Source organism: Myxine glutinosa, chromosome 2 (genome assembly GCF_964187855.1).
Source record: "Myxine glutinosa chromosome 2, kmMyxGlut1.1, whole genome shotgun sequence".
NCBI classification, from domain to species: Eukaryota; Metazoa; Chordata; class Myxini; order Myxiniformes; family Myxinidae; genus Myxine; species Myxine glutinosa.
The window spans coordinates 133,635,616-133,655,666 of record NC_136262.1 but is presented as its reverse complement, the minus strand read 5'-3'; the positions used below and the strand labels follow the sequence as shown (position 1 = coordinate 133,655,666).

The 20,051-nt window shown below is 45.9% G+C and overlaps 1 protein-coding gene across 3 annotated transcripts in view; it reads right to left on the bottom strand.

Moving 5' to 3' along the window:
* Positions 1 to 20,051, bottom strand: part of MTHFR (methylenetetrahydrofolate reductase) — a 339,179-nt gene that overhangs the window by 56,421 nt on the left and 262,707 nt on the right. For 2 of the 3 annotated variants that reach the window (XM_078771682.1, XM_078771683.1), the window contains exon 12: positions 2,025 to 2,126. In XM_078771682.1, the coding sequence (XP_078627808.1) occupies positions 2,025 to 2,126 (102 nt within the window). Of the gene's footprint in view, positions 1 to 2,024; positions 2,127 to 2,476; positions 2,628 to 20,051 lie in introns of all 3 variants that reach the window. The other variant, XR_013622377.1, reaches the window with a different exon arrangement.

Below are 20,051 nucleotides of genomic sequence, written 5' to 3'. Positions count from 1 at the left end.
TGTAAATGATGCTTTTTTCATTCCCATTCTGGGTGTCGCCTGATCTAAATCTCTATAGGAATGAGAATGTTTTTGTAAATGATGCTTTTTTCATTCCCATTCTGGGTGTGGCCTGATCTACATCTCCACAGGAATGAGAATGTTTTTGTAAATGATGCTTTTTTCATTCCCATTCTGGGTGTCGCCTGATCTAAATCTCTATAGGAATGAGAATGTTTTTGTAAATGATGCTTTTTTCATTCCCATTCTGGGTGTAACTTGATCTAATTCTCTATATGAATGAGAATGTTTTTGTAAATGATGCTTTTTTCATTCCCATTCTGGGTGTCGCCTGATCTAAATCTCTATAGGAATGAGAATGTTTTTGGAAATGATGCTTTTTTCATTCCCATTCTGGGTGTGGCCTGATCTAAATCTCTATAGGAATGAGAATGTTTTTGGAAATGATGCTTTTTTCATTCCCATTCTGGGTGTAGCCTGATCTAAATCTCTATAGGAATGAGAATGTTTTTGGAAATGATGCTTTTTTCATTCCCATTCTGGGTGTAGCCTGATCTAAATCTCTATAGGAATGAGAATGTTTTTGTAAATGATGCTTTTTTCATTCCCATGCTGGGTGTGGCCTGATCTACATCTCTACAGGAATGAGAATGTTTTTGTAAATGATGCTTTTTTCATTCCCATTCTGGGTGTAGCCTGATCTAAATCTCTATGGGAATGAGAATGTTTTTGTAAATGTTGCTTTTTTCATTCCCATTCTGGGTGTAGCCTGATCTAAATCTCTATGGGAATGAGAATGTTTTTGTAAATGTTGCTTTTTTCATTCCCATTGTGGGTGTAGCCTGATCTAAATCTCTATAGGAATGAGAATGTTTTTGTAAATGATGCTTTTTTCATTCCCATGCTGGGTGTGGCCTGATCTACATCTCTACAGGAATGAGAATGTTTTTGTAAATGATGCTTTTTTCATTCCCATTGTGGGTTTAGCCTGATCTAAATCTCTATAGGAATGAGAATGTTTTTGTAAATGTTGCTTTTTTCATTCCCATTCTGGGTGTAGCCTGATCTAAATCTCTATGGGAATGAGAATGTTTTTGTAAATGTTGCTTTTTTCATTCCCATTGTGGATGTAGCCTGATCTAAATCTCTATAGGAATGAGAATGTTTTTGTAAATGATGCTTTTTTCATTCCCATTCTGGGTGTAGCCTGATCTAAATCTCTATAGGAATGAGAATGTTTTTGTAAATGATGCTTTTTTCATTCCCATGCTGGGTGTGGCCTGATCTACATCTCTACAGGAATGAGAATGTTTTTGTAAATGATGCTTTTTTCATTCCCATTGTGGGTTTAGCCTGATCTAAATCTCTATAGGAATGAGAATGTTTTTGTAAATGTTGCTTTTTTCATTCCCATTCTGGGTGTAGCCTGATCTAAATCTCTATGGGAATGAGAATGTTTTTGTAAATGTTGCTTTTTTCATTCCCATTGTGGATGTAGCCTGATCTAAATCTCTATAGGAATGAGAATGTTTTTGTAAATGATGCTTTTTTTCATTCCCATTCTGGGTGTAGCCTGATCTAAATCTCTATGGGAATGAGAATGTTTTTGTAAATGTTCCTTTTTTCATTCCCATTCTGGGTGTAGCCTGATCTAAATCTCTATGGGAATGAGAATGTTTTTGTAAATGTTCCTTTTTTCATTCCCATTCTGGGTGTAGCCTGATCTAAATCTCTATGGGAATGAGAATGATTTTGTAAATGTTGCTTTTTTCATTCCCATTCTGGGTGTAGCCTGATCTAAATCTCTATGGGAATGAGAATGTTTTTGTAAATGTTGCTTTTTTCATTCCCATTGTGGGTGTAGCCTGATCTAAATCTCTATAGGAATGAGAATGTTTTTGTAAATGTTGCTTTTTTCATTCCCATTCTGGGTGTAGCCTGATCTAAATCTCTATAGGAATGAGAATGTTTCTTGTCGGGTTAACAAAACGTTTGGCATTTGTAATGATGTAGTCAGGAAATACCTGGGAGCTGATTACGTGATAATTCACTCGAGGTTCGTAACGTTTGAGTACAAGAAGCAGAGCTTTCACATTTTCAGCACAGGTGAAGAACTCCAGGTATGCCTAGGGTGAGGAAGATTGAGGTAAAGAGTTGCTTCCATGTAAAGATTGAATGATAAACAATATTTCGTGAATGCGTGAAGTGATGAGATGATTCCATGTGTGGTATTTGTTAAATTACATTTTAATGTAAATACAGGAGCTTGTACATATATCATATGCATTGGAATATTGTTCCTGAACATCAGTGTACTTGGAGGTTATTTAAATGGGCATTTGCTCATCATGAGATGATGATGGATATGTTTTGGGTATGCGGGTGTCTTCTGATACCTCAGGGAGATGTATTCCCCTGCCTTGCATAACCCCACGTCACCTGTGGGCAAGGTATCGTACCTGTCAGCCCCCCTTACCAGGGTAACGGTCCACAGCCATGCAGTTTAAATGGCAGATGGCTCTGCACATCTGGTGCAGGAAAGTCCAGTCGACTCCAACAGCACGGGCGGAAGAGGGTGAATTCCCCAACGGCCAGCAGAGAGACGGAGAGGAATAGCGACCCCCCATCTGTACCACACACTTACCCGTGTGTTACAGCCATAAATAAAAAAAATCACCTTTAGAGGCCATTTTTCCCCGCAAGCGGGGGTTGGCCTTTTTCGGGGACCGTGGTTGTTGTTGTTTTTTGGTCCCCTTTTTGAAGCAATGTTTTGCGGCCGGATGCCCTTCCTGCCGCCAACCCTTTTTGTCGCCTTTTTACGACAAACAGGGAATATACCAGTGAACTGGTACTCAATTTGCCGACCTCGGAAGGATGACAGGCTGAGTCAACCCCCCTGGCGTTAATTCAGCGATCGATCGGGATTCGAACCCAGGATCCTAGGATCCTAAGCTGGCACCCTAGCCGCTAGCCCAACACCAGGCTGTGTGTTACAGCCATAGAAAGGCAATATTATGGCACAAGATGATACGACAAATCCGATACGGCTGATCGTGGAGTTTGGCACGCCATCATTGCCCGAGGAGACTCGACATGATTGAGATGATGATAACATTAGAAAGATGCTCATTCTTGGCCTGTGTTTCTCCTTTGTGGTCATTTTAACTGTCACGATGCTCAACCGATGGGTTCGAGACCTGTGACATCAAAGCATGGCATTACAGTAAAAACAAGAAAGAGATATCAGAGATTGCAGACGCTCCCCGGGACATGTTTGTGTGGTGTATATTGTACATTCTTTCATCATTTTGTACAACCCCAATTTCATCAGACACACATGACATTACGTCTTCTTTATAAAACTGAATTCAGTATTGTATAAATAAAAATTTTTTTTCATGAGGCTGTCCTCAAGATATTTTGAGTCTTTGGGACTTTGGGGTCTTTGCGTTATTTTGGGTCATCGGGGTCTTTTGGGTCTTCAGTCATTGGACTCTTCAGGATACTCAGGGTTGTTTGGGTCTTTTGGATCCTTGGGGTCTTTTAGGTATTTTAATCGGTGGACACACAGTCGTGTTCAAAGAATGCCCATTAAAACTCAACTCAAATCCCTCCTAAAGCGCTACTCAAAGCCTTTGAATTTTAAAACCTACCCTTACAAGAGGGGGACAGACATCAGACAAACACACAAACCCAACAACACACAAATACAACAAGATACATTGTCCTTTATATGGTAGATATATACCGTGTGTGTGTGTGTATATATATACATACATATATATATATACATATATATATATATATATATATATATATATATATATATATATATATATATATATATATATATATATATATAATCGGAAGAAATTAAATAAGTAGTGGATGTAGCTTCAGAGAAGCTTTCGACCAACAGGTCTTCTTTTTAGTCCCCCTCGAGTTCAACGAAAGTTTAAATGACTATTTTAAATGACTAAATGACTATGCTGTTTATTTTGAAAGGAAAAAAAAGGTATTTTTTGTATTTTCCTTTCTCTTCTGGGCAATATCGCAGGCACCTTTTGAGCTTGGAAGCTGATATTCGCACACAACAATGACCAAGTGATTTGACTGGAAAGGCTATTTTTGATTTATTGATTAAATCAAATTTGTTGGCTTAGCGGTTAGGGTGCCGGCTTGGGACCTGAGTATCCCGGGTTTGAATCCCGGTCGATCGCTGAATTAACACCAGGGGGGTTTACTCAGCCTGGCATCCTTCAGAGGTCAGCCTTCCTTCAGTGAACTGGTAATTCCCTGTATCGCAAGAGGCGACCAACAGGGTTGGCGGCAGGAAGGGCATCTGGCCATAAAACATTGCTTCAAAGAGGGGACCACGTTGCCCGAAAAAGGCCAACCCCTGCTCTACGCGGAAAAATGGCCTCTAAAGGTGGTGACCACGTTGCCCGAAAAAGGCCAACCCCTGCTCTACGCGGAAAAATGGCCTCTAAAGGTGGTTCCTTTCTTTCGTTCAATTAATTTTAAAATGCGATTAATTAATTTCTAAAAAAATATTTTTAAAGTTACAGATTCGGATGAAACGGTGGTGGTCTCGGTATTCTATTCGCCAATAGAATAATTGTTAAATTATTTTATGATTATTATTTATTTATTTTTGTTATCAATCATTTATTTATTTTCTTTCTCATCTGGGCAATATCTCAGGCACCTTTTGAGCTAGGAAGCTGATATTTGGACACGACAGTGACCAAGTGATGTGGCTATAAAGGATATTTTTCATTTATTGATTAATCAATTAAACGATTAATTATTTATTGATTAATCAATTAATTACTTAATTTTTTCGATTACTGGCTTATTTAATTAATTTTCAAAAAGTTACAGTTTCGGATGAAGCACTGGTGGTTTGGGTATACCATTAGCCAATTGATTGAGAAAATATTGTAGGATCATTATTTGTTGATTTTAATTATGCAATTAATCAATCAATTATTGTACACCTCTCCCTCCCAATACAGTCTCGATGAGCTGCACAGCGGTATTGCCAGGGTCCGTAGGAGCCCCGGCAATGCCGCGCTGAGGATATTTATTTATTTGGCATGGGGGTGGTGTACTTTGAATGTATCTGTACTTGTTATTATTTTTTCAACTTAACTTGCTGATAAAAATGTAATATCACATATATCTTCTATATATATGAAATATAGTTTTTGTTTGTTTGTTTGTTTGTCTGCAATCTGCAAATATAGTTTGTCTGCAAATATAGTTTGTCTAATCTGAACGGTGAAAGATAGGAGGAAACGTCTGGAACAAAAAATGTCGGGACAGGCCCCGGGAAGGTTATAGGCTAGGTGGCGAGGCCGGACGAGGCTGTCTCGGCCAGGCTGGGCCCATTTCGCAATTAAAAGCTGAGCTGAATTATAGTCGTCAATCTTCTACGGCCACGAGTAAAAGCTGAATTATAGTAGTAAATGAACGAAATGCGGCCGCGGTCGGATAGTCAAACTCCGCTGAGTAAACTTACGCATAACTCCGCGTGAGTCGGGGCCCGGCAGAAGAAAGAACAAGGAATCGTTGAGCACTAACTGATACTGGGCTCACGTTAGACCTATGTACAGAATATTAAATTCATTCAAAAAGAACCCGGGCAACGCCGGGTGCATTCAGCCAGTTACAAATAAATTTGTGCAAAATAAATGTTTGTATTATTTGAAATGTGACTTATTTGAAATCCCTAGTTTCTGAATTAATAACAGTATTTGTACAGTATATTGTTATGAATTTTGGGTAGGGGCATATATAAATTTAGGTAGATCTGCGTAGGTATTATGCTCCGGCTGTCGTGAGAGGGAATCTTGATGTAATAAGTTCTGTAGCCCGAATGTCGGATTAAGCTTGTGTCTTTGTCCCCGCCACGAGGGGGCGGGGCTTTTTTTTTTTTTTTTTTTGTATACAAGATCGAGGCTCGTGAAAGAGCGAACATTAATCACACAGAAAGACAAACCGACACATAAAACATCGGGAGCGGTAGACAAGATGGGGAGAGAGGGGGAAGGACACAAACACAACATTTGAGAGCAGGGACCGAGAGACATGGAGACATCGAGAGATCGAGAGATCTGAGAGAGGGCGAGGGCTTTGGGGGGTGGGGGGCATGGGAAGGGGGCGGTGGGAGAGGTATAAAACATATGGACACTGCCAGGACTTCCAGGAAAGAAGTTGGAATTTCAAACAAGGTGGATCTGGGGTGAATTAGCGGGGGTAGAAAAGATCAAGGTTTTGGATGGGGGAAGATAAGAGATGGTGGTGAACAGCTGTTTTAAAGACGTGGAGGGAGGAGTGGGATTGAAGGGAGTGAGGGAGTTTGTTCCAGAGGCGGGAGAAAAGAGGAATGAAAGAGTGAAGGTGAGCAGAGAGCCGAGATTTCGGCAGTTTAACCATCAGAGGGTTGCTGGCAGATCTTGTGCGACCTGTAGGAATATTTGGGGGACAGAGCACAGAGAGAGCTGGGGGTGCAAGGCTGGAGAGGAGTCGGTAGAAGACAGAAAGACCACCTACCTGCCTGCGGTGAGTGAGTGAAAGGCCCTCAGAGATAGCTTCATCGCGGGAGATTCCAATAATTCTGAAAGCTTTGGTTTCAACAGCGTGAAGCCGAGCTAGGTGTGAGGCAGGAGCACCGGCCCATAGGGGAGAACAGTATTCCATTGAGCTGCGGATGAAAGCCTTGTATGTGGTGAGGAGCTCAGGTGTGCCGAGGAAGGACTTCGCACGACGGAGGATGCCCAGTCGGCGACTGGCTTTGGAGGCCAGCTTGGAAATGTGGTTTTCCCAAGAAAGATCATGGCAGATAGTGAGACCCAAAAGCTTGAGCGACAGAACTTCTTGGAGAGGATTGTTGAGAAAGTAGATGGGAGGGTTGTCCAGTCGATCTTTTCGGAGAGACATAGTAAGAGTGTGAGATTTGTCAGGATTGAAAGACATGTTCCACTTGTTTGACCAGTCTGTGATTTTGTCCAAGTCTTCAGAGAGTGAGGAGGCTGCAGACTGCCGATCTGAGGGAAGAGGAATGGAGCGGCAGAGAGTGGAGTCATCAGCAAAGAGATAGAGAGGATTTTCAAGAGAGTCAGAGAGATCACTGATGAAGACCAGAAAAAGCACGGGGCCCAGAACACTGCCTTGGGGAACTCCAGCCTGAACAGGAAGAGGAGATGAGAGAAACCCATTCAGGGCCACACGTTGACGACGACTAGAGAGGAAGTCCGCCAGCCATGCGTGGAGATTTCCATGGATACCAAAGGAGGAGAGTTTGGTGAGCAGAGCGGGGTGCCAGACCGTGTCGAAGGCATGTGATATGTCGAGGGAGACAGCTCTAATTTCCTGTTTGGCATTGAGGACCTCCATCCATTGTTGAGACAGCAGAAGCAGCATGTCCAGAGTTGAGTGACCTGGTCTGAAACCAAATGAATGATCAGAGATCAAGCCATTGGAGAAGAGGAAAGATTTCATATCCGAAGCAATGATGGATTCCATGACTTTGCTGATAATTGGGAGAAGGCTGATTGGTCTGTAGTTGCTAGGATCTGTTTTTGCACCTTTTTTGTGCAAAGCGGTGATGTTGGCTGATTTCCAAGCAGATGGCAGTTGACCTTGAGCAAAAGAGAGGGTGAAGAGAACAGAGAGAGGGTGAGATAGAGCAGCAGAGCAGGATTTTAGGACCCGTGGGCTGATGCCGTCGGGTCCAGATGCAGAATCAGAGTCGGGGGTTGACAGAAACTTTTCCACCTTGTCAGGAGGAAAGGACACGGAGTCCAGGAGCAGCAGGGTACGACTGGGTATGGTGGGTACAGAGAGGGATGGGTTTGGGACACAAGATTTAGAGGCAAACATAGAGTTGAGGCATTCAGCTTTTTCACGTGCGGAGTCAGCTGTGTAGCCGTTTGAGGTAAGGGAGGGGATGGAGGGGGAACAAACACCAGAAACGGATTTGACCAGACACCACCAGGATTTGGAAGAGGGAGACAGATAAGAGAGTTCTGTCTTGAGAACGGAGAGATATTGTTTCCTGGCTCTCCTGAGGGTGGACACACACTTGTTTCGGGCTTTGTGAAAGGAAATGAGATTTCTTTCCGTTGGATTTGCTTTCCAGGAGACGAAGGCAAGTTGTTTCTGGGCAACAGCCTCACCACAAGATTCCGTGTACCATGGACGGGAGGAAGGGTATGACAACTGAAGACGAGATGGGATAAATCTGTGCATGAGAGAGAGCAATTTACTTTGGAAGAATTCCCAGGATGAGTTGATGTCAGAGGTGGTAGAGATGGGAGACCAGTCCAGATGATTGATGGCTGCTTGAAGACCGTGCCAGTTGGCCTGAGTGAAATGCCAGACTCGTCGACGCTGAGCAGGCTCCCTGAGGATGGTCAGAGAGATGTCCACTTTAACAAGGACATGATCAGATGATCCGATTGGAGCAGAAGAAGAGCAGCAGACATTTTCAGGGAAGTTAGTCATAACCAAGTCCAGAAGAGAAGATGTTCCGTTGACTGAGATCCGGGTCGGGAAATTGACAGATTGTGTCAGTCCCAGTGAGTCGCAGAAGTCCTTTGCTGAGGAGCCATGGCTGGTGAGAGAGGTACCCACACCCAGCCAACTGGCATGATGACAGTTGAAATCACCACATATGAGGAAGAGAGAGTTGGGATGAGTAGATAGAAGTTGGTCCATATTATCAGACAGCGAGATGTAGATGGAGTCATCACTGTTTGGTGGACGGTAGAACACACATATGAACAAGAGGTGGGAGCGAAGGGGAAGCCGTAGCCAGAGGTATTCCTGGGGGTGAGGTGGAGAGAGTGCAGTGCAGGGCGAGTGAGGAAGGGAGTTTTAGAAGAGAGAAGAGAGAAGAGAGGAAGAAAAGATAGCAACCCCGCCTCCAGGACGAGGCTCAGGTCTATCATACCGGAGGAGGGAGTAGCCCGGGAGAGATACTAAGGAATCAGAGACATCATAAAGGAGGAAAGTTTCTGTTAAGCAGATCACGTCTGGTTTGACAGAAGCAACCTGTATGGAGAGATCAGTTAAGTTTGAACGAAGGCCCCGGATGTTTGAGGTCCATACCGTTAATGAAGAGGAAGGGGGAGCATCAGATACAGAACAGGGGGGAGGAGGGGTAGGGTAAGATGTGGAAGAGGTGGAAGAGGTAGGGAGAGCTGTCGAAGGTGTGTCAGAGACCTCAGAATAGCTCGGAGAAAGGGAAGGATGGGGCGGACAAAAGGTTTGATGGTGATTGGGTGAGGCACAATGAGGTGTTATTTGAGGAGGGGGAAGAGCGAGGCAGAAGGTTGGGGGAGATGGAGGTGAGAGTTGGAAGGGGGAAGAAGCGGGGAGGACGCTTTGAGGAGGGGGAGTGAGAGGGGGGAAATTGAGAAGCAATGAGGGTGGGGAGATTTGAAGGGGAGGGGTGAGGGGGGAGTTTGGGAGGGAAGGGACAAGGGGAGGGATTTGAAAGGGATGGGATATGGGGGAGATTTGGAGGGGAGGGGTGAGGCAGGAGTCTAGGAGGGGAGGGGCGAGGGGGCGTCTTGGCGGGGAGGGGTGAGGGGGTAGTTTAGGAGGGAGGGGGCAAGGGGGGAGATTTGAAAGGGATGGGTGATGGGGAAGATTTGGAGGGGAGGGGTGATGGGGAAGATTTGGAGGGGAGGGGTTATGGGGAAGATTTGGAGGGGAGGGGTGAGATTGGATTTTAGAAAGTGTACGATTTATGGGAAACGAACATTTATTGCAAAATGAGTTTCTTGTGACCTTCGAGTTAAAAATACGTTTAAGGACGCTGGATGGAGGATGGAGTGCAGGAGAGTTTAGGGAATGTAGAAAAAAGGCACTATAGGAGATGGATATTTTTTTTGGGATGAATTGATTTGGTGAGCAAGTCGAAAGCAGCCTTTTAAAGAAGAAGAAGAAAAAGGTGTTATAAAATATGACGGAATACATAACTTGAGGGGAAAGTGTAAACATTGAAGGTTAATAACAGTGAAAACTATCTGGGGAAATGGGGGAGAAACACGTGGTCGAAGAACGAACGAACGAATAAGAATGAATAAACGAATGAGAACAGAGAAGGAAATGTTTTTTTTGTTTGTTTTTTTTTGAGTTGAGATTTACACAAGGAAGTAGGCTATGGGTGAAAAGACTGGGAATACAGAGAACGAAAGTTATTGGATCACAAACGACGGACCGCTGAGAGAAAAACAAAGCCTCAAGGTTGTACAGTGTACACTGTACAAGGCCTCAAGACACGACACGAATTAACACGATTTTCAATACAGGTATGAAAGATTTGCACCGAAAAATCTTCGTCGGGACACAATATACGTACAACACCATAAATAAATACAGTTTTAACGAAAATACAAATGGGAACAATCACTTAACTTCGATTTCAAATCGTTCGCGACGCGGCAAAGGCCTTGCTCGCGATACGGCAAACAGACGATCAATTTATGAAAGATAAACACCGAGAAACAACCAAAGTTGCACACAATAACTTCACACACCGAAAGATAAATACAGTTTCGACAAAATACAATTGTGAACAGACTTAACTTCGAAAAACGTGGAGACCGTGTGGAGCTTCGAAAATCCCTCCCACCTTCTCCGAGATCTCGCGAGACTCCCACGAAGGTAGGAGTTTCGTCTCCGAGATCTCTCGGATCACAGTAAATACAAAGTTATCGATTACATCCGACAAATTATTTGCAATAAATAATGCAGTTCAATAAATAAGACTCTCTGGGGAAGATTAGCGGTGACAGGAGAAATTTGTCAACACATTCCATATTCTTGTTAACTAGCAAAGGAATTATTGTCCCTGGGATTTTTAGCTCCGTAACTCAACGATGCCATTGACAGTGGAGCAGAAGACAAAAGTGATGGCTCTGTGGCACCAGACGAAATCATATGTAGACACCCGTTCTGCCTGCCGGTTCTGCTGGCAATACGACCTCAGAACACGTGATGGACCCACAAATTGTGCCATTCAACGTATAGTGAAACATTTTGAGCACAAAGGTACAGTGCACAACCAGAGCAAGGGCTTCCCTTAAGCAAGAGCAAGGGCAAGGGACGAAGGGTAGGAATTATGCTAATTCCCTTGCATGTCGTCCCCTCGGTAATGACCCATTTGTCCCATATGGCAATGCACTAATAGACAGTAGTTATATCCATTAGTGCACACACTAATTAAACCCCCCTCCGCCACAAGACGTTAAAACTGACCGGAAGAGCAGACAGGAAGCAGTCACGCACGACCCCGGCATGGCAGGCAGACATCGGACAGGTAGGCTGAGGCCACACCCACCTCGAGCTGGATTAACATCATGGCGCAAAGCGCTCGGCCAATGGGAAGAACGGACGCGAGAAGAAGATTCGAGAAGCGAGGCGGGGATTGGATTGGAGAAATAGAGGGCTTACGTCACGAGGCAATTGACAAGACGACGGGCGAGCCGACATTTTCCCTTCTCGTCCCTGGATCCATCCTTCCCGGACCTCTGTCTCGACCGTTCTTCTTGCCCTTGTTCTTCTGCCCTTGCCTCGCCCTGCTCGTTTGGTCCCTTCACTTTCGACCCTCTCGCCACAAACGTTGGGTGCATCGGAGGGCCGTGCTGAATCCGAGAGGACGTTGCACGGCTGCGGAGGCAGGTTGCACACTGCTCCCTCGCTTCGCGTGGGAGGCCTTGTCGGGCCCAAGTGGACGGGGGTGCGTCGGGGCCTGCTTGGGCCAACGCTGCAACGCCGGAGCCACGCCTGGATGACGAAAACGGACTTTTTTTTTTTTTTGTATACTGAATCGAGGCTCGTGAAAGAGCTAACATTAACTTCACAAACAAATCGACCAGACAAAGAAAATACACAAAAAGAGGGAGCGGAAGACAAGATGGAGAGAAAAGGGGAAGCACACACACACACAACATCCGAGAGCAGGGAGATGTGTGGAAGGGAGAGGGCCCGTGGGGGGGGGGAAGGGAGAAGTATAAAGCACAAGGACTTCCAGGACAAAAGTTGGTATTTCAAAAAGTGGAATTGGGGTGAAATTAGTGGGGGTAGAAAAGATCTAGGTTTTGGATAGGGGAAGACAAGAGATGGTGGTGAACAGCTGTTTTAAAGACTTGGAGGGTGGAGTGGGATTGAAGAGAGTGAGGGAGTTTGTTCCAGAGGTGGGAGAAAAGAGGAATGAAGGAGTGAAGGTGAGCAGAGAGTCTTGATTTTGGCAGTTTAACCAAAAGAGGGTTGCAGGCAGATCTTGTGCGACCTGTAGGAATATTTGCGGGACAGAGCCCAGAGAGAGCTGGGGGGGCAAGGCCAGAGAGGAGTCGGTAGAAGACGGAAAGACCACCAACCTGCCTGCGGTGAGTGAGAGGCCCTTGGAGTTAGCTTCATCGCGGGAGATTCCAATGATTCTGAATGCTTTGGTTTCAACAGCGTGAAGGCGAGCTAGGTGTGAGGCAGGAGCACCAGCCCAGAGGGGAGAGCAGTATTCCATTGAGCTGCAGATGAAAGCCTTGTATGTGGTGAGGAGCTCAGGTGTGCCAAGGAAGGACTTCGCACGACGGAGGATGCCCAGTCGGCGACTGGCTTTGGAGGCCAGATTTGAAATGTGGTTTTTCCAGGAAAGATCATGGCAGATAGTGAGACCCAAAAGCTTGAGTGACAGAACTTCTTGGAGAGGATTATTCAGAAAGTGGATGGGAGGGTTGTCCAGTCGGTCTTTTCGGAGAGACATCGTAAGAGTGTGAGATTTGTCAGGATTGAAAGACATGTTCCACTTGTTTGCCCAGTCTGTGATTTTGTAAAGGTCTGCAGAGAGTGAGGAGGCTGCAGACTGCCGATCTGAGGGATGAAGAATGGAGCGACAGAGAGTAGAGTCGTCAGCAAAGAGATAGAGAGGATTTTCAAGAGAGTCAGAGAGATCATTGATGAAGACCAGAAAAAGCACAGGGCCCAGAACACTGCCTTGGGGAACTCCAGCCTGAACGGGAAGAGGAGATGAGAGAAACCCATTCAGGGCCACACGTTGACTACGACTGGAGAGGAAGTCCGCCAGCCATGCGTGGAGATTTCCATGGATACCAAAAGAGGAGAGTTTGGTGAGCAGAGCGGGGTGCCAGACCGTATCGAAGGCACGTGATATGTCAAGGGAGACTGCTCTAATTTCCTGTTTGGCATTGAGGACCTCCATCCATTGTTGAGAAAGCAGAAGCAGCATGTCCAGAGTGGAGTGTCCAGGTCTGAAACCAAATTGATTATCAGAGATCAAGCCATTGGAGAAGAGGAAAGATTTCATATCTGAAGCAATGATGGATTCCATGACTTTGCTGATAATTGGGAGAAGGCTGATTGGTCTGTAGTTGCTGGGATCTGTTTTTGCACCTTTTTTGTGCAAAGCGGTGATGTTGGCAGATTTCCAAGCAGATGGAAGATGACCTTGAGCAAAAGAGAGGGTGAAGAGAACAGAGAGGGGGAGTGAAAGAGCGGAAGAACATGATTTTAGGACCCGTGGGCTGATGCCGTCAGGTCCAGTTGCAGAATCAGAGTCGAGGGTTGACAGAAACTTTTCCACCTTGTCAGGAGGAAAGGACACAGAGTCCAGGAGCAGCTGGGTACGACTGGGTACGGTGGGTACAGAGAGGGATGGGTTTGGGACACAAGATTTAGAGGCAAACACAGAGTTGAGGCATTCAGCTTTTTCACGTGCGGAGTCAGCCGTGTGGCCATTTAAGGTGAGGGAGGGGATGGAGGGGGAACAAACACCAGAAACAGATTTCACCAGACGCCACCAGGATTTGGAAGAGGGAGACAGATAAGAGAGTTCTGTCTTGAGAACGGAGAGATATTGTTTCCTGGCTCTCCTGAGGGTGGACACACACTTGTTTCGGGCTTTGTGAAAGGAAATGATCCTGACTACTGATCGAGCTAAGACGCATCACACAGAACACAACGTTTTATTTTATTGATTCCTCCTTTGTACTGTTGTTGTAAGTCTGGTGTGGGGACGTCCCAACTTAGGATTTAGTTTTTATCATCGTGTTTCCTTGTCCCAATAGTTTTTGTAAATAAACCTTTTTATTATTTTCCCTTTCTATTCGAAATCCGTGTTCAATTTGGATTATTTCCCGCAGGTTGAATACTGTGCGTGGACCGTCAGGTAAATTCCCGCTTCTTCTTCATCCCCTTCTTCCTCCCGTGCTTGTATAGAAAATCCGCCATTGACTCGAACGCCTCAAAGTAAGCTCGTTTGCTCTCCGTGATTTCCCCGGTCTTAACCGAGGGGGAATCGCACGACAATATGTTAGACCCACTTTGGAATATGCATCACCCACATGGTTTTGTGGCTTAACGAAAGCCCAGAAGGAATGTTTGGACAAAGATCGGTTCTGTGTTTTGTGAGTGAACATACAGTCACGTGAAAATGTAAGTACACCCCATGTAAAGTTTTGACTTTTTCAACATATTTCAACATACAGCTATTTGATCTTCATTTCAACAATATTGATAGATGAAGGTGATATAATATAACAAATATCATGAAGCATTTACATTTTGTAGTCCATTGTATAATTTAAATAAACATAAATGCAAATTTTGCATGTGGAAAAAGTAAGTACACCCTTGGCTCCAATAGGTGGTATTGCCCCCTTTGGCAGAAACAACCTCAAGTAGGCGTTTCTTATAACTGTCTACCAGTCTCTGACATCGACTGGGAGAAATTTTTGCCCACTCCTCCATGCAGAATTCTTTCAGCTGTGCGATGTCTGGGGGGTTTCTTGCATGCACAGCTCGTTTCAAATCCCCCCACAACATCTCAATGGGATTTAGATCCGGGCTTTGACTTGGCCATTTCAGAACCCTCCATTTCTTTCTTTTCGGCCATTCCTTGGTGGATTTACTGGTATGTTTAGGGTCATTGTCATGTTGCAAGGTCCACTTTCGGTTGAGCTTCAACTTTCCGACAGATGGCCTCACATTATCCTCAAGCACCCTCTGGTACAATGAAGAATTCATAGTGGATTCTATGATGGTGAGCTGCCCAGGCCCTGATGCGGCAAAGCTGCCCCAAACCATAATATTTCCACCACCATGCTTTACAGTTGGTATCATGTTCTTGTGCTCAAATGCTGTCTTTGGTTTTCGCCAAACATGTCTTCTGGTACTGTGGCCAAATAGCTCCACCTTTGACTCATCTGTCCAGAGAACATTGTTCCAGAAGTGCCGGTCTTTGCCTAGGTGTTCATTGGCAAACTATAGTCTTCCCCTGATGTTCTTTCTGGACAGCAAAGGTTTCCTCCTGGCACACCTCCCATGTAGATCAAATTTGTGCAGCCTCTTTCTAATGGTAGACTCGTGCACTTTGACATCAACAGTGGCAAGAGCTACCTGTAGGTCCCGTGATGACATTCTGGGGTTCTTCAAGACTTCTTTCAGCATCTTGCGGTCTGCTCTCGGGCTGAACTTGCTGAGGCGGCCTGGCCTGAACAAGTTGGCAGTTGTTTGGAATCTTCTCCCCTTGTAGATGACCTTCCGGACAGTCGAATGATTGATTTCAAATTGTTTGGAGATCTTTTTAAATCCCTTCCCAGACTCGTAGGCATCTATAACCTTCTTTCTGAAGGCCTCAGAGAGCTCTTTTGATCTAGGCATGGTGACGCCGCACACTTCAACAACAAAAAGCAAACCAAACTAAATGTCTGAGGTTTAAATAAGACAGGTTCCTTCAAGATACTCTCCAACGATGTTCTAATCATTTGCACCTGAGCTGGTACACCAGATTCTAATTTTAGGTATTTGAAGTCGTGATAAATGTAGGGGTGTACTTACTTTTTCCACATGCGAAATTTGCATTTATGTTTATTTAAATTATACAATGGACTACAAAATGTAAATGTTTCATGATATTTGTTATATATCATGGTGAAGGGCATCACTGTCACATTTTCATGACATCACTGTATATCACCTTTATCTATCAATATTGTTGAAATGAAGATCAAATAGCTGTATGTTGAAATATGTTGAAAAAGTCAAAACTTTACATGGGGTGTACTTACTTTTTCACGTGACTGTACGCCCTTCAGCACAGACGGGATCTCGACCGTGATCTCGCGAGCGTACGCGACGTGGCCTTTGCCTTACCCATAAAGCAGGTAAACTACATGCCCTGAATGGGTTCATTCACCTGGTCTCACCTGTACAGGAAGTTTTACACCATAAAATCTTACTCAATTCTGCTCTAAAGTCTACAATCACACTCCCCTCCCCCAGTGTACATATTAAGTATGACTTACCTCTGAAAGACATTTAATACTAAAGTAAATCGAACCTACTCAATCACACAGTCCATATTATTCTTATTCAATTCTAATTATGGATCTCCTTCTCTTCCATATAACAGCATCTTTCATATTTCCAGTCTCCTCTCCTGCCTGACCACAATTACCATGGTTTTGTCACATTTTCCTTTCTGCTTGCATGTTCTTCGACTCCTCAGACAACTCATGGTTCCGCTCTGTCGTGTATGTCCCAATTTCGGCTCCCTCTATTCCTTCAGACAGCTCATGATTCCATTGTGTGGTATATTTCTCTACTTAGATTCCCTCTATTCGTGCACTCACCCCACTCCTCTGTTCCATCACTGTCACCCTCACCCAGCTATTCCATCACCCTCACCTCAACCCTCTGTTGCATCACCCTCAGCTCACTCCTCTGTTCCATCACCCTCAGCTGACCCCTCTGTTCCATCACTGTCACCCTCGTCCCTCTGTTCCATCACCCTCAGCTCACCCCTATGTTCTATCACCCTCAGCTCACCCCTCTGTACCATCACTGTCACCCCCATCCCTCTATTCCATCACTGTGAACCCTCATCCCTCTATTCCATCACCCTCACCTCACCCCTCTGTTCCATCACCCTCAGCTCACCCCTCTGTTCCATCACCCCAGCTCACCCCTCTGTTCCATCACTGTCACCCCCATCCCTCTATTCCATCACTGTCACCCTCACCCCTTTGTTCCATCATTGTTATCCTCATCCCTCTACTCCATCACCCTCAACTGACCCCTCTGTTCCATCACTGTCACCTTCACCTCACCCCTTTGTTAAATCACTGTTATCCTCACCTCACCCATCTGTTCCATCACTGTCAACTCACTGCTTTGTTCCACCACTGTCACACTCACCCCTCTATACCATCACTGTCACCCTCACCACTTTGTTCCATCATTGTCAAACATCCCTTGAATCCATCACCCTCAGCTCACCCCTCTGTTCCATCACTGTCACACTGACCTCACCCCTCTGTTCCATCACTGTCACACTCATCCCTCTGTTCCATCACTGTCACACTCACCTCACCCCTATGTTAAATCACTGTCATCCTCACCTCACCCCTCTGTTCCACCACTGTCACATTCACACCTCATCCCTCTGTTCCATCACTGTCACCCTCACCCCACTGTTCCATCACTGTCACCCTCACCCCTCTGTTACATCAATGTCACCCTCACCCCTCTGTTCCATCACTGTCACGCTCACCCCTCTGTTCCATCATTGTCACACTCACCCCTCTGTTCCATCACTGTCACCCTCACCCCTCTGTTCCATCACTGTCACCCTCACCCCACTGTTCCATCACCATCACCTTCACCCCTCTGTTCCATCACTGTTAAACTCACCCCTCTGTTCCATCACTGTCACATTCACCCCTATATTCCATCAGTCACCCTCACCCCTTTGTTCCATCATAGTCATCCTCATCCCTCTGTTCCATCACTGTCACACACCTCACCCCTCTGTTTCATCACTGTCACCTTCACCTCACCCCTATGTTAAATCACTGTTATCCTCACATCACCCCGATGTTAAATCACTGTTACCCTCACCTCACCCCCTCTGTTCCATCACTGTTACCCTCACTCCTCTGTTCCATCACTGTCACACTCACGCCTCTGTTCCATCACTGTCAAACCCATCCCTCGAATCCATCACCCTCAGCTCACCCCTTTGTTCCATCACTGTCACACTCACCTCACCCCTCTGTTCCATCACTGTCACCCTCACCCCACTGTTCCATCATTGTCACACTCACCCCTCTGTTCCATCACTGTCACACTCACCCCTCTGTTCCATCACTGTCACACTCACCCCTCTGTTCCATCACTGTCACACTCACCCCTCTGTTCCATCACTGTCACACTCACCCCTCTGTTCCATCACTGTCACACTCACCCCTCTGTTCCATCACTGTCACACTCACCCCTCTGTTCCATCACTGTCACACTCACCCCTCTGTTCCATCACTGTCACACTCACCCCTCTGTTCCATCACTGTTACACTCACCCCTCTGTTCCATCACTGTCACACTCACCCCTCTGTTCCATCACTGTCACACTCACCCCTTTGTTCCACCACTGTCACCCTCACCCCTCTTTTCCATCACCCTCAGCTCACCCCTCTGTTCCCTCAACGTCACCTTCACCCCTCTGTTCCATCACTGTTAAACTCACCCCTCTGTTCCATCACTGTCACACTCACCCCTTTGTTCCATCATCGTCATCCTCATCCCTCTACTCCATCACCGACAGCTCACCCCTCTGTTCCATCACCCTCAACTCACCCCTCTGTTCCATCACTGTCACACTCACCCCTCTGTTCCATCACTGTCACACTCACCCCTCTGTTCCATCACTGTCACACTCACCCCTTTGTTCCATCACTGTCACCCTCACCCCTCTGTTCCATCATCCTCAACTCACCCCTCTATTCCATCACTGTCACCCTCACCCCTTTGTTCCATCATAGTCATCCTCATCCCTCTACTCCATCACCATCAGCTCACCCCTCTGTTCCATCTCTGTCACACTCACCCCTCTGTTCCATCACTCTTACCTTCACCCCTCTGTTCCATCACTGTCACACTCACCCCTCTGTTCCATCACTCTTACCTTCACCCCTCTGTTTCATCACTGTCACCCTCACCCCTCTGTTCCATCTCTGCCACCCTCACCCCTCTGTTCCATCATGGGCACACTCATCCTTCTGTTCCATCAATGTCACACTCACCTCACCCCTATGTTAAATCACTGTCACCCTCACCCCTCTGTTCCATCTCTGCCACCCTCACCCCTCTGTTCCATCACGGCACACTCATCCTTCTGTTCCATCACTGTCACACTCACCTCACCCCTATGTTAAATCACTGTCACACTCACCGCTCTATTCCATCACTGTCACCCTCACCCTTCTATTCCATCACTGTCGCACTCACCCCTCTGTTCCATCACTGTCACCCTCACCCCTCTGTTCCATCACTCTTACCTTCACCCCTCTGTTCCATCACTGTCACACTCACCCCTCTGTTCCATCACTGTCACTCTCACTCCTCTGTTCCATCACTCTTACCTTCACCCCTCTGTTCCATCACTGTCACACTCATCCTTCTGTTCCATCACTGTCACACTCACCTCACCCCTCTGTTTCATCACTGTCACCTTCACCTCACCCCTATGTTAAATAACTGTTACCCTCACCTCACCCCTGTGTTCCATTACTGTCACCCTCACCCATCTATTCCATCACTGTCACCCTCACCCCTCTGTTCCATCACTGTCACACTCACCCCTCTATTCTATCACTGTCACCCTCACCGCTCTATTCCATTACTGTCACACTCACCCCTCTGTTCCATCACTGTCACGCTCACCACTCTGTTCCATCACTGTCACGCTCACCCCTCTGTTCCATCACTGTCACGCTCACCCCTCTGTTCCATCACTGTCACGCTCACCCCTCTGTTCCATCACTGTCACGCTCACCCCTCTGTTCCATCACTGTCACGCTCACCCCTCTGTTCCATCACTGTCACGCTCACCCCTCTGTTCCATCACTGTCACCCTCACCCCTCTGTTCCATCACTGTCACCATCACCCCTCTGTTCCATCACTGTCACCCTCACCCCTGTGTTCCATCACTGTCACACTCACCCCTCTGTTCCATCACTGT